General features: G+C 44.5%; 1 protein-coding gene across 2 annotated transcripts in view; it reads right to left on the reverse strand.

Moving 5' to 3' along the window:
• Positions 1-13,361, reverse strand: part of LOC126284636 (serine protease filzig-like) — a 290,556-nt gene that overhangs the window by 83,292 nt on the left and 193,903 nt on the right. The window contains exon 5 of one of the 2 annotated variants that reach the window (XM_049983711.1): positions 10,009-10,131. In XM_049983711.1, the coding sequence (XP_049839668.1) occupies positions 10,009-10,131 (123 nt within the window). The remainder of the gene's footprint in view (positions 1-10,008; positions 10,132-13,361) is intronic. The other variant, XM_049983712.1, reaches the window with a different exon arrangement.

Here is a 13,361-nt window from a genome sequence, read left to right on the forward strand (position 1 = left end):
TACTCCGTATAGTAGGCAGTTATCTCCTTCTGAAAGTACAGCTTTTAAATTTGCGCGCGTTCCGATTGTTTGTCAGTTACTATGCCGCACTGCAACCGCGCAATATCCGAGTGCGAAGTAACGTTCAGCGGAGTGAAAACGGGAGCCCTCCTATTTGCGGGATTTCGAGGGAGAGTGGAGAATTAGAGGCGGACACATCTGTCCAACTAGTTTTTAAATACTGTTCGAGAGTACATTTTACTCTACTCGAAAAATAGGTAAGTTATCTGAGTATGTAATGTCAACCTCATGCCCATATACATTGAATATTGTTTGAACGACTAGCCTTTCCCCGCGGCTTCGTCCGTGCATGCATTCGTGTTGAACACATCTCCTCTTCCGCGTGTCATCTCTTCCTCCCACCTCTGTTATCTCCTCCTGCCACCTCTATTTCTCCTTCCACGTCTCTCTCTTCATCTCCTCCACCCCATTATTGACCATATACCTTCCCCCTATCTGACCATATCTTCTTCCCCCTCTTTCCATCTCTGCCTCCTCCTCTTCTAACTGCCCTCTAGCCCTCCACACCTCCCACATGACTTATGCCTCTCCCCTTACCTCTATGACCATTTCGTACTCCCTCACTCTCTATCACCTTCTCCCTCTACTGCCATACTCATTGGCACATGAAGTTTCTGCAATATATTTCAATAAATCAAGAAATTACTAATCCCACAACACGACTATCATGTAGGGCTGACTACACATCAGAGGCTTGAAAATGATTTATTTGACTCTGACGTACAGGCCGTCATGCAAAGGAGGTTGATAAAGCAGGTCGATTCTGTTGCCACGTTATATACCTACTGTGCAAGACAGCCTATACCCCAGGGCTGGAAGAACACGTTTTTGCCCATGTGTTCGTTGGTATTGGAGCTAGGAGGTGTAAACACCACAGTGCTATTACTTATGGGGCCTGCTGTTTTCCTGGCAAGTTTGGTTGAAATCGGTCCAGGGATTTGCGATGGGACTCCAGATGTACACACATACATTCTGCTTTATGCAGCTGTACCTAAGCAACCGAACAACTACTGTTAAATGTAAATTTAACTACTGTAAATGTAAATTTAACTACTGTTAAATGTAAATTTTCTATTTAGAATTTAATTTTTCCAATCATGAAGAAGAGCACGTCCATTGTACTTGTAAACAACGACAGCTTTGAAATCGGAAGAAAATTATGCACAACAGTTATATTAATAATTACGTAGCTCTATTCTTTAATCATAGAATAATTTATTTCATTCATTTACAGCGTTTTTGAATAACAACATAAAAATGTTCAAAGCAAAGTGTTTCCTCTCACCGCATACTTTGACAGTGCACAAAGCATGTTTTCAGCCTCAAAACAGTACACATCAAAAAAGTTTTGCGTCACCCTGGTTCCCAGAACTCCTGAAGATAGACGTTAGCTGTGGATATTGTATCACAGACACAGTCCCTTTGACTGTTCAGAGATGTCACTGAACCCGCCCAAATACGTAAACAACCATGCATGAGCAGCACACTATTAATCGGAGGGGGTCCGACAGGCGATCAGTTCCAGTCATTCCACCAGAAATGAGGTACGCGGCTCGTGTTGTCAGTAGTTCACCCATCCTTAGACTGTCAATACCGCGGTTCGATAGCGTCCCCATTGTTACTTTGTGCCAGGAAGGGCTCTCAACAAGGGAAGTACTCAGGCGTCTCGGAGTGAACCAAAGCGATGTTGTTCGGACATGGAGGAGATACAGAGAGACAAGAACTGTCGATGACATGCCTCGTTCAGGCTGCCCAACGGCTACTACTGCAGTCAATGACCACTACTTACGGATTATGGCTAGGAGGAACCCTGACAGCAACGTCACCGTGTTGAATAATGATTTTCGTGCAGACACATGACGTCGTGTTACGACTCAAATTGTGCGCAGTAGGCGGAATGATGCGCAACTTCACTCCTGACATCCATGGCGAGGTGCATCTTTGCAACCACGACGCCATGCAGCGGGGTACAGATGGGCCCAACAACATGTCGATTGGAACGCTGAGGATTGGCATCATGTTCTCTTCGCCGATGAGTGTCGCATATGGCTTCAACCAGACAATCGTCGGAGATGTGTTTGGAGGCACACCGGTCAGGCTGAACGCCTTAGACACACTGTGCAGCGAGTGCAGCATGCTGGAGGTTCTCTGCTGTTTTGTAGTGGCATTATGTGGGGCCGACGTACGCCGCTGGTGGTCACGGAAGGCCATCCTCCGACCGATAGTGCAACCATATCGGCAGCAGATTGCCGAGGCATTCGTCTTCATAGACGACAATTGGCGCCCCCATCGTGCACATCTTGTGAATGATTTCCTTCAGGATAACGCCATCGCTCGACTAGAGTGGCCAGCATGTTCTCCAGATATGAACCCTGTCGAACAGGCCTAGGACAGATTGAAAAGGACTGTTTATGGATGATGTCATCCACTAACCACTCTGAGGGAGCTACGCCAAATTGCCGTTGAGGAGTGGGACAATATGGACCACCAGTGCCTTGATGAACTTGTGGATAGTATGCCACGATGAATACAGGCATGCATCAACGCAAGAGAATGTGCTACTGGGTATTAGAGGTACCGGTGGGTACAGCAATCTGGACCACCATCTCTGAAGGTCTCGCTGTATGTCGTAACAACATGCACTGTGTGGTTTTCATGGGCAGTAAAAAGGGCGGAAATGATGTTTGCGTTGATCTCTATTCCAATTTTCTGCACATGTTCCGGAAGTCTCGGAACCGAGGTGATGCGTTTATTTCAAAAATATATTACTCAGACTACTGTACAGTACTTCCCACTCTGGCGTTAGGCAGCTGCCATGGGGAGAAGCGAGTGACAAATAACAGAAGTGTTTGAAGATTTAAAAGCTATACTTTCAACAGGTCTTTACTGTCTACTGTCTGAATCATTGCCCAAATTTTCGAGTGGGATCGATTTTTGGGGCTGACATCTTTCTACTGTGCATTTTTTCTCTTTAAAATATGTCATGTTGGTGGTGTTTCCTTGTAGGTACCTGCTGACACCGAAGAGCGGAACCATTTAGATATACCATGTTCTGCTTTGGTCAATGTGTTTGAACCGTAATTTTCCCTTCATAGCGCAAAATATCATGTGAACTTTTCCGGTACGTATATAGCACGTGAGAAAATCTCAGTAGCTGTCCAGTCTATTCCAGTCCCCTTATAAAGTATGAGAGAGAAATTAAAATCACGCTTCCATTTGCATATTCGTGTTGATCAGATAATCACGATTTCATTTATAGCAGTTAAGGGCCTATAGATCCATCAATTAAAAAGGAAATGGCATTAGTCAATTTATGCATTTAAATTAATCTTTCCCACTACACTGAGTAGAGGACCAGTGAATGCAGGGGGTAGAGCAGTTTTCGTGTTCCCCAATTAATTCAGAAAATTCACAAGATGATGAAAATATGTAGAAGTTCTGCAGCTGCGACGACGTTTAAGGGTACTAGTCCTGCCCGTATTTGGAGAACTGGCTCCACCGCGGGGTCACCAACCTGAGTGCCAAGAGGCGGAGCTGCCCCGCCGGCCGAAAGCAGCAGGAACCATTTGTAATGCTATCTCCAGTCGAGTTGGCTGCACGGACCTTTTCTTTTTGGAGGAGGCACGCTGCTGTTCTGTACCTGAGGTGACTGAACTACGGAGGGGCCGTCTCCCAGCCCCTCATCGTTGCAGTTCTTGGACGACTTCACTTCGTTATTAGTACTAGTGCGGGAGTCGACGCCATGTTACTGTACATGTCTTGATTCCACTACCTTGGAAGGAACTGTGTAGATTCAGTCAGCTTTAGTCGAGACGTTTGATGATGGAATGCTCCGTGTTATAATGGAAATAGGCGATTTGCCCCATAAGAACCTCATTGCTATTCCATCAACGCTAAGGCAGTAAGCGCTGCCGCGTTGTCCATTTATGTGTTCGTAGGACCTGACTCCTCATGACTAACTACTTTCGTTCGTGCTTTTCTGTTCGCAAAATTCACCAATTTTTTCGGTTATCACTCTCTACAGGGACTGGAGAAGACATGGTTGCTCGTTTGATCGTCACTGTATTTCATGCATGAAGGCTATTTCTATTTTTCGAGATCTGATCGGTTGCGGAATGGAAACGGCGGTGAAAATCAAAAACATTTGGCTACACCTTCCAATTACTTTTCTACGTGGTCGCCGCTCCGATTTAGACAACTGTCGTAGTGTTGTACCAATTTTCCAACTCCCTTGCCGTAGAAGGCAACAGCCTGTGTTTACTGCCAATTCTCTACCCTGGCCTGCATGTCAGGTCTGCGCAAAAATGCTGCCCTCACAGCCAGCGGTTCACGTGAGCAGGGAACAAAACCTCAGAGGGAGCTAAGTCCGGGCTGTATGATGGCCGATCATCCACTTCCCATCAGAATCGCTGCAAGAGCGTTTCTGTTGCAGCCGCAGTGTGCGGTCGAGCACCGTCATGGACAGGGACAGCGTCTGATGGCATTCCGCTTCGCTTGTTCTGCATTGCCCTTCCTAGACTAATTTCTGGAATCACCTGATGCACTAACTGAGGAAGATCTGTTCACACTCGTTTCCTTCTCTGACCACCAGCACCATAAACTTTTGTACGTCTTGCTTCAAAGTTCCTGCACCACTGCCGCACTTTTCTGCGATGAGTGACGGTTACGATATGTGGGCTGCGTGAAATCAGGCGGAACTCCTCAGTCTGAAGAAATCGAGTAACAACACGACCTTCAAACTTGACGGGAGACTATTGTTTTAGGCATCCTTCGTGCTCACTGAGCTCTCAGAACTGAAAAGTGAAATGTGACGTGGTCGATTGGCGTACTGGAGACACTACCCAACATCTGTGCAAAGCATCGGATCTTCAATGCGGTTTTAATTTTGCAACCGATCGGAAACTGGAAAAGGTAGCCCCCGTATATTTATTTTATCAAAAAATGTTCAAATGGCTCTGAGCACTATGGGACTTAACATCTGAGGTCATCAGAACTTAGACCTACTTAAACCGAACTAACCTTAGGACATCACACACATCCATGCCCTGGGCAAGATTCGAACCTGCGACCGCAGCAGTCGCGCGGTTCTGGACTGAAGCGCCTAGAACCGCTCAGTCACCGTAGCCGGCATTCATCTTATCCTACAGCACGTTAGCAGCTCGACATACGGCCTACAGTGTGGGTTGGCTAAATACCATTCTCAGTGAGAAAACTATCTATAGTTTGTGTGTTTTTGTCGTAAATATATTTGATTTAATTTTAATTAACTTTTTTACTGGTCTACGTTTTCTCTTCTGTCCCCTTCATTAATTAAGTCTTTTATAAAAGCAATGGAATCCCGTGCTTTACAGCTATGATGAAAGCTATTGTCTGCACAGTCCAAGGAACAAAGGATTAGCATGTAAGACTGGTTTTATTTGCTAGTAGGGAACAGCGATAGGCTCCACACCGCATTTCCATTCGACAAACCTACAGCTGCAAACCGAACGCCAGGATCTTCTAGCTTTCCTAAGTTCGTCCCAAGCACCCTGCTGTTCATTTATCTTTCAGAATTTTATACTGGCCTCACCCATCATTCTGAAACTCGTCATTTCATAAATACTGTTAGTTATTTCTGTCTGCGGTCAGTACAAGTGAGCCAATTACGGTTGGGAAAATGTGATATCAGAACAGGGTAGTGGACACCGAAATTTTCCGAACGACAATTACGCATGACACGTGAATTTTTAAGAGACGAGGACGACGTATCCACATCTGTTACAGATACAACTGAAAATGCGCAATGTACACGAGTCCCGAAATAAAGTAAAATTTTAAAATACAGCCCGATGGATTAATACCTTATTTTGAATTGACAGACATTCTAAGGTAGACGCTAATTATCTACAAAATATCGGGAATCGCTATTGAGTGAAAAATCTATAGATATTTTTGATATGCCTACGTCTCGTCCAAGTAGAGATCACGAATCAAGATTAGTCTAATTACAGGACGCACAGAAGTCATTCTTTCGACACTCCATACGCGACTCTAACGAAATGGTTCAAATGGCTCTGAGCACTATGAGACTTAACATATATGGTCATCAGTCCCCTAGAACTTAGAACTACTTAAACCTAACTAACCTAAGGACAGCACACAACACCCAGTCATCACGAGGCAGAGAAAATCCCAGACCCCGCCGGGAATGAATCCGGGAACGCGGGCGCGGGAAGTGAGAACGCTTCCACACGACCACGAGCTGCGGACGTGACTCGAACGGAAAGAAAACATAAGATGTGGCACCATGGCAAGTACCCCCTGCCAGGCATTTCAATGGTTTGCAGAGTATGTATGTAGACGTAATGACAGTGTTATAAAAGAGTAGAGATAAAAGTGGCCGATAATCTCATGAACCGTGACACGGGGCACCAGCTAAGTAGAGCATGCGATCCTGCTCTGGAATTGTTGAAGCGACGGGGACAGCTGCAGCACTCCACAAATAGACGAACTGAAGGCGTGGACATGGAGAACGATCCCCATACAAAGTTCCAGGCGCACCAGACTGAAATGGAACGCCCAGGGTCGGATCTGACGGGCGCGGACCGCAGAGGGAACATCTAGAACCGCGGACCGAAAATGGAACGGCAACGCCCCCCAGCAGATCACAGTGAGCGGGAGAGGACCTCAGGGGGAATGCCACAGACGGGATTCCAAACGCCCCAGACCGAAGATGGAACACCGAGAAGCGTGTCTGCCGGGCGCGGACAGCAAAGAGAACACGCAGGACTGCAGCGGACGATAAAGGGAACGGCAATGCTCGCAGCGAGAGGACGCGGACCGCGGAGGGAGCGCCTGGTGAAGCGGGGAAGACCACAGGCATAAATACTGGACCAGGTCCACTCCTCTGCGTAGTCGAACATATAACACACGGCTGCAACCTGAACAAAGCCACAGGGGCCGTGTTCCTCGACATCGAAAAGGCTTAACGGACTCATACCCAGACTAAGCGAAGCTCGTTTCTCGGACGGACTCGTACGTCTCATACACTCATATCTCACGAACAGGTGTTTCAACACTAACGTGCAGGTCAAAGAATCAACACAACATGGTATCCAAGCTGGAGTACCCAAAGGAAGCATCCTAGAGCCCATCTTGTTTAACCTGTACATTTACGACTTCCCAGCAACACAAAACACGACGTTAGCCTTCTATGCGTATGACACCGGCATCCTTGCGCATGACTGGAAACCGTCGATCATCAGTTCACGAATACAGACAACACTCAGAACAGCTGAGCCTTGATTGGAGCGATGGCGTATTAAAATAAACGTCGACAAGTGCGAAGCAGTTCTGTTCGCACGTAGACCGAAACTACTGCGCAAACATCAACACTGTAGACCGATAACACTACATACACGCCCAATACGTTTCCGAGAGAAAGTCAGATACGTAGGTGTCTGGCTGGACCGGAAACTTACATGGGGGGCAACATCGAGTACGTTGCCAACATAGCGCACACGAGGCTCAAACAGCTCTACCCAATGCTCAACAGGGAAAGCACACTGAATAGGAGGGTGTCGAGGTCCATATACATGACACTGATTAAACCTCTGATGACGTACGCAGCTCCCGTCTGGGGATATGCAGCTCCTACAGGACTGCGTCCCCTGCAGAGGTGCTACGAATCATTAGCAACGCTCCACGCTAGACATGCACCGTGGATCTTCACCATGAATACCGACTTGATACTCTCAAGGAAGTATTCAAAAAACACGCCACACGACTGTACAGGAGCTCTAGACACTCGAACAATCCTTTCATCCTCACTCTAGGAAACTACGATCACAACCATAGGTGGAAGCACAAGCGGACAAAGACACTGCTAGCTAGGGCACAGCCACCTATGGTAAACTATCATACGCAGACAAGCGACAAACGTCGGCAAGCCCCTGCACATCAGCAACACTGACTGGTAATTACCAGCTGCTATTAGAGCCGACCAACAGGCCACAGCAGGGACACCGACGAGCTCGCCCACTGACGCACAAACAAACCGCTAACATTCCCTCACACTATGCATCCGATATATGACCTATCGGACTCAAAAACGATAATAAACCTAACTGCAGCCGGTTGCTGACGCTGAACGAGGACTCTACACCGGCACCCAGCGGCAGCCTCCGCGCAACACATCCGCACAACGTCAAAGGTATCGACCTGCATGATACCCACTACTAACAAAGCCCACCCTTGCACGACCTATCGCAGGCACCAAGACATCCGCTACTGCTCTTACCACCCTACCTAACTATGGCAGAGGTTTTTTTCCCTTGGCTCTTGGCTTCGCACTTTATTTCCACTGCCCTTCAAACAGCTACCTTTCGTTCGACTTCGACCCAATCTATTTCCACATGAGCGAATATTAATGGTTAACCTTAACCAGACGTACGCAAACATCGCAGTACCCACATCCTTCGACACCTCACTTTAGTGAATACTAACCCTTATGCAGAGATGGTAGTAGAACTATTGAGTTGGCCATCATGCTGGTGTTGGTGTGGAGGGGCTCTTATGAAACAACTCGAGGAGTAGTCTCAAACATCTCGGTCACCAGCAGCCGGCGGAGTAGTCTCAGCTCGCACCTGATGAAGGTAACGAGCTACGCTACCGAAATATCGTACAAGTACGACGCTGATATCCCGCAGAACACCGGACAACCGAAAATGTCAAGCTGTATGTCGTTTGGCAATACGCCGAGGACGAGAAAAGGGATGCACAGCGGAATGGTGTGCGTACCAGGAAGAGCTGAGCGGTGTGGCGACCCTTTTTTCTATCCCGACTTCCGTATCTTGCATGTAAGTAGGAATCTTAATTTATTGAGGGGTTTTATTTTATCCCGGCTAGTTCTTAAATTAACCCCAGTGAGTCACTACACGTATTGTCTTCCCAGTTCTGAAGAAAAAGCCATAAGTAGATTAATACTAGTGTTTTGAGTAGATTCTCGTTCACTTGTTTCAGTTACTAGTCTGCAGTTTATTCTTAGTGAAAATCACGTAACCTAATTATTTATGAACCTAAATCGAAGTAAAGTTCAAGACGAATAGTCAGTTTAAAATTAACACCTTATTTTATTTAACAATAATTATTAATAAAGCAGTTCATTCACACGATCGCATTCAAAGGGGTTCTTTGAATAAGTATCTAATCTGGAATCCCGTCAGTATCAGAGATACTAAACAATGTTCTGTCACTTTCGATAAAAAGATTGTTCCCGTTTAATATTCATAAACTGTCACGATCTATGATTACTAGTCGCGATGAAGTAAAGCTTTTCCACTGTCACAATACGAAGTCCGAATCTGTCCAAAAACCGTTAATTCCATAAAATATTTACATATTCACACGAAGTGACGTTAAAGTCAGAGAGATTATTGATCACCTCCCCGTTCCTCTAATATGACAAAAGTTCTAATTCTGATCTGAAATTAATGCTTCCCAAAAAACAATCTCGTCGCGAATTATTCTTGCACCCTGGTTTAATAAAGCTCCTATTGTTGCTGCCTAAAGCTGTACGTCCTAATTGACTTCTAACAGACTATAGGATAGAGACTGGAGTATTATAATTGCATTGTATGTCTATTTATACTTTAGTAAACGCTACCTTTGGTGTTCAAGACCTACGTTCTGTGACTATAATATTGATTTCTCATATATAAGAATAACTAATAATTTAACCATATCTATTGTTTTTCCCCCCTCCCATGCTTATAAAATTTATGATTAAAATTCTTTTCTTTTTCTAATATTTCCCTTGTTTGTCTCTTATTTCTATTTCGTAAATTACTGCTTGTGGAGGGGCTTGGGACATTTTCTGAATTTATATTTCGAGGACAGGGGAGCTAATTTGGGAGCTATTTTGGTTTATTAACACCGAGAGGCGTTGTAGGTGTTACAGCGGCCACTCACCTGGCCGGCGGTCTTCGGTCTCCGCTGCCGACTCCTCCAACGGGCAGCACCGAAACCTGGGGCCGCCTCGTCGTCCTGTCCCTGTCAACAGACGAGGGCCGCTGGAAGCCGCTCTCCGACAGCCTGCGCAACACAACACAGCACGGGGCGCTACAGCTGCCGCGCCTCACCCACTGACGATGCGCCATCTCAAATCTGTGTTGTCGTGACACTGTATCAACAATGCACAACTGATGTTTTACTGTTGGATGTGAGGTACGCCGTGTAACTTACGTGTGCATCACAACACCTCAGCATGATGCGGAGAATGGAAGTGCTTGCCACACTAAAACGTAAGTAAAAACGAATATAGGCACGAAAACATCGCGAAAAACTGAATTACATTCTAGAAGATAGGTAACTCGCAGGAAAAAACTTTCTCATCAACATCGGTTGGGCCGGCCGTGGTGGCCACGCGGTTCTAGGCGCTTCAGTCCGAAACCGCGCGACTGCTACGGTCGCAGGTTCGAATCCTGCCTCGGGCATGGATGTGTGTGATGTCCTTAGGTTAGCTAGGTTTAACCCTAGGACGCCCACGCCTTTTTTTCTAACTTGGATGCCTAACGTGGGGGGGGGGGGGGGGTTCGGGGAGCCCACAGGTATTAAATAACTTTACTGACGAAAAATTATAACTTTCAAAATGGTTTATGTATTTTAACTTAGGCATCGGTTTATAAATGTTGTTAATTGTTATAAATATTGGATTGAGTGAATAAAAATTGACATATTGCAATACAAAATACAGATGTGTTCATATACAATAGACTACTCTGAGTCCTCAACTTCAAGGCAAGAGACACACTTCACCATTTTTTCTGAATGTGTGTACACAAATGTTTATGACACGGTCCACAATACGGTTTTGGTTTACTTAGATTGTTGTACTTCTGCTTCTTTGTTTTAGCTTTTCCTACACAAATATGGCACTGACCTTTCCCTGCAGGAGGCTGACGTGCTCCTGTTGTCACTTCTTTGATTTTCTTTTGTAGAATAGTCTCCATTGATTGAACAATTTGGTTAGATAACCCTCTTGCATTGGCACTTCTTTCTTCTACCTGAAATTTCACTAGTTGCATCCCAGCTTGCAGAAGATAAAGTTTCTGTTTGTTGTGTCTCTTTTCATTCCATCTTGGATGTAGCTGGATGTATATGGTGGTTGCATTGATAGCACAAATGTCGATGACAGAGTAAAATACAGATAGAGGCCATCTCTTTGTTCCACTTTTGCAGGTGTACATACGCGCCATTTGATCAATGGTATCAATTCCACCTGTAGTGGAATTATAATATGCATTTATCTCGTTTTATTCTTCTCTCCTCCAACAGTGACTTTATCTCGGTGCACTGTTGCCAAACACCAGTAAGTTTTTACTTGGTTTCGTTTTGCTGTGTAGGATACCAAAGTTACTGGAGGCCTACATGTTGGGAACTGCACTAACTCACTGCAAGTTTACAAGATAAATAACAGCTGACTGACATCAACAATCACTTCCTCTGAAAGTAAATCGATTGTTGTGAATATCAAGTATATCAACCAACGAGAAACTGACTTCCATTGTTGTAGAGATGAGAAATACGAAATCCTACTAAGGGAAATTGTCTATAGCATGGAAGCCTAAGGGGCGGGGGTTGTTGGACCCATAATAAGTTTATTTATTTTTTCTTTCAAAGCACGAATTTTCTATAAAATATATTGACACTAACGTTTCATAAAACAGCCAACAAACAATAACTCAAAGGGAATATGTAGTATGAAAGTTACTTGGGCAAAAGCAGGGGGACATAAAAAAATTGTGGGTTCAACGAACCCCCCGCCCTCCCTTAGGCGTCCTAGGGTTAAGTAGTTCTAAGTTCTAGGGAACTGATAACCTCAGATGTTAATTCCCATAGTGCTCAGAGCCATTTGCGCCATTTTCAACATCGGTTGGTTGCAGATGACAAGCTACCTGTAGTAATTTACACACAAGTGATCCAGAAAATTCATGCACACCAAATGTAAAGGTATTTACAAAAAGAAACGATTTGTTGTTTGAACGAAAGATGCACATAATTTTATAATCATTTAACAAAAATGTTCACATTTCAGAATAAATGATGGCACAGTGGTGCCGAAACATTTCACATACTGAGAAAAACGGTGTTTTGCATAACTGGCGGACCTCACATCCAACAATTTTAACTGCAAACATGGCCAATACAAATAGCTGGAAATCAAAATGATGGATGATGTTTTATTGCTGTACGTCATGCGGTAGCAAAAAGGAGTATTTCAGCTCTACGGCTAACTTAACGCTATCTGCATGCAAATAATATTTGCTAACAGTTGCAAATAACAATAACAATTGTTTGATTGTTTGGCGATACTTACATCCATACTGCATCGTGGTGCTGTCGCTGTCTTTTGATGTCTAAGGAAGTGCAGTTGCAGCCATATCATTTATTTGTTATTCATTTACTTTACTTACGGTTGCTGCTGTTGGCATTACTGTTGTAGTTTTGACATCTACGATTGACAGCAAATCCAGCAATACTGCGTCGTTACAATTTCTTTATTTATTTGTCTATCTGTAATCTTTGTTATGTTTCGTAGTGTGTACATCTTCATCTTTTTTTGTGGATTATCTAGAATCGAGCTTTCGTTTCTTTCTTTCTCATCAGTTTTCTGACTCGTTTGATGCCACTCGCCACGAATTCTTCTCCTGTACCAAACTATGTACCACTGGCAACCTAGCTCCTCAATTATTTGCTGGATTTATTCCAACCTCTGTCTTCCTCTACAGTTTTTGCTCTCTACAGCTCCCTCTAGTACCATTGAAGTCATTCCCTCATGTCTTAACAGATGTCCTATCATCTTGTCGCTTCTTATCATGAAAGTATAATACGCCTGTAGGATTATTAAACAAGGTTGTGTATGTTCACGTTGAGCCGGCGTAGCCCTCTGTTGGTGTTCGTCAATTTGGTTCCGTACTAGAAGGACGTCTTTGTTTTATCTGTGCGAAAGCATATCCTACAACTAAGTTTAAGCAGACGACAGCATAGTGGTGGAATCAGCTACAGTGAAAGTTAGATTTTGTTATCACCAGTAGTAAACGTTTGGTAATGCTAGTGGTTCATACTAAAGCTCAGCAGAACTAGATAATAGAATATTAATTAATGCTGTTGCTAATATTGATTATACTTTACGTCATTGTTACTGTGTTGACGGATGGCTTTTTTCTTGAAGTGAATAGAGCTGTTGGTTAATTTCATATCAGTCGATTGCTATTAGCAAGTGTTCTATCATAATACTCAGAGAGTGACGTTGATGCGTGTTG

This window comes from Schistocerca gregaria, chromosome 8 (assembly GCF_023897955.1).
Source record: "Schistocerca gregaria isolate iqSchGreg1 chromosome 8, iqSchGreg1.2, whole genome shotgun sequence".
Lineage (NCBI taxonomy): Eukaryota > Metazoa > Arthropoda > Insecta > Orthoptera > Acrididae > Schistocerca > Schistocerca gregaria.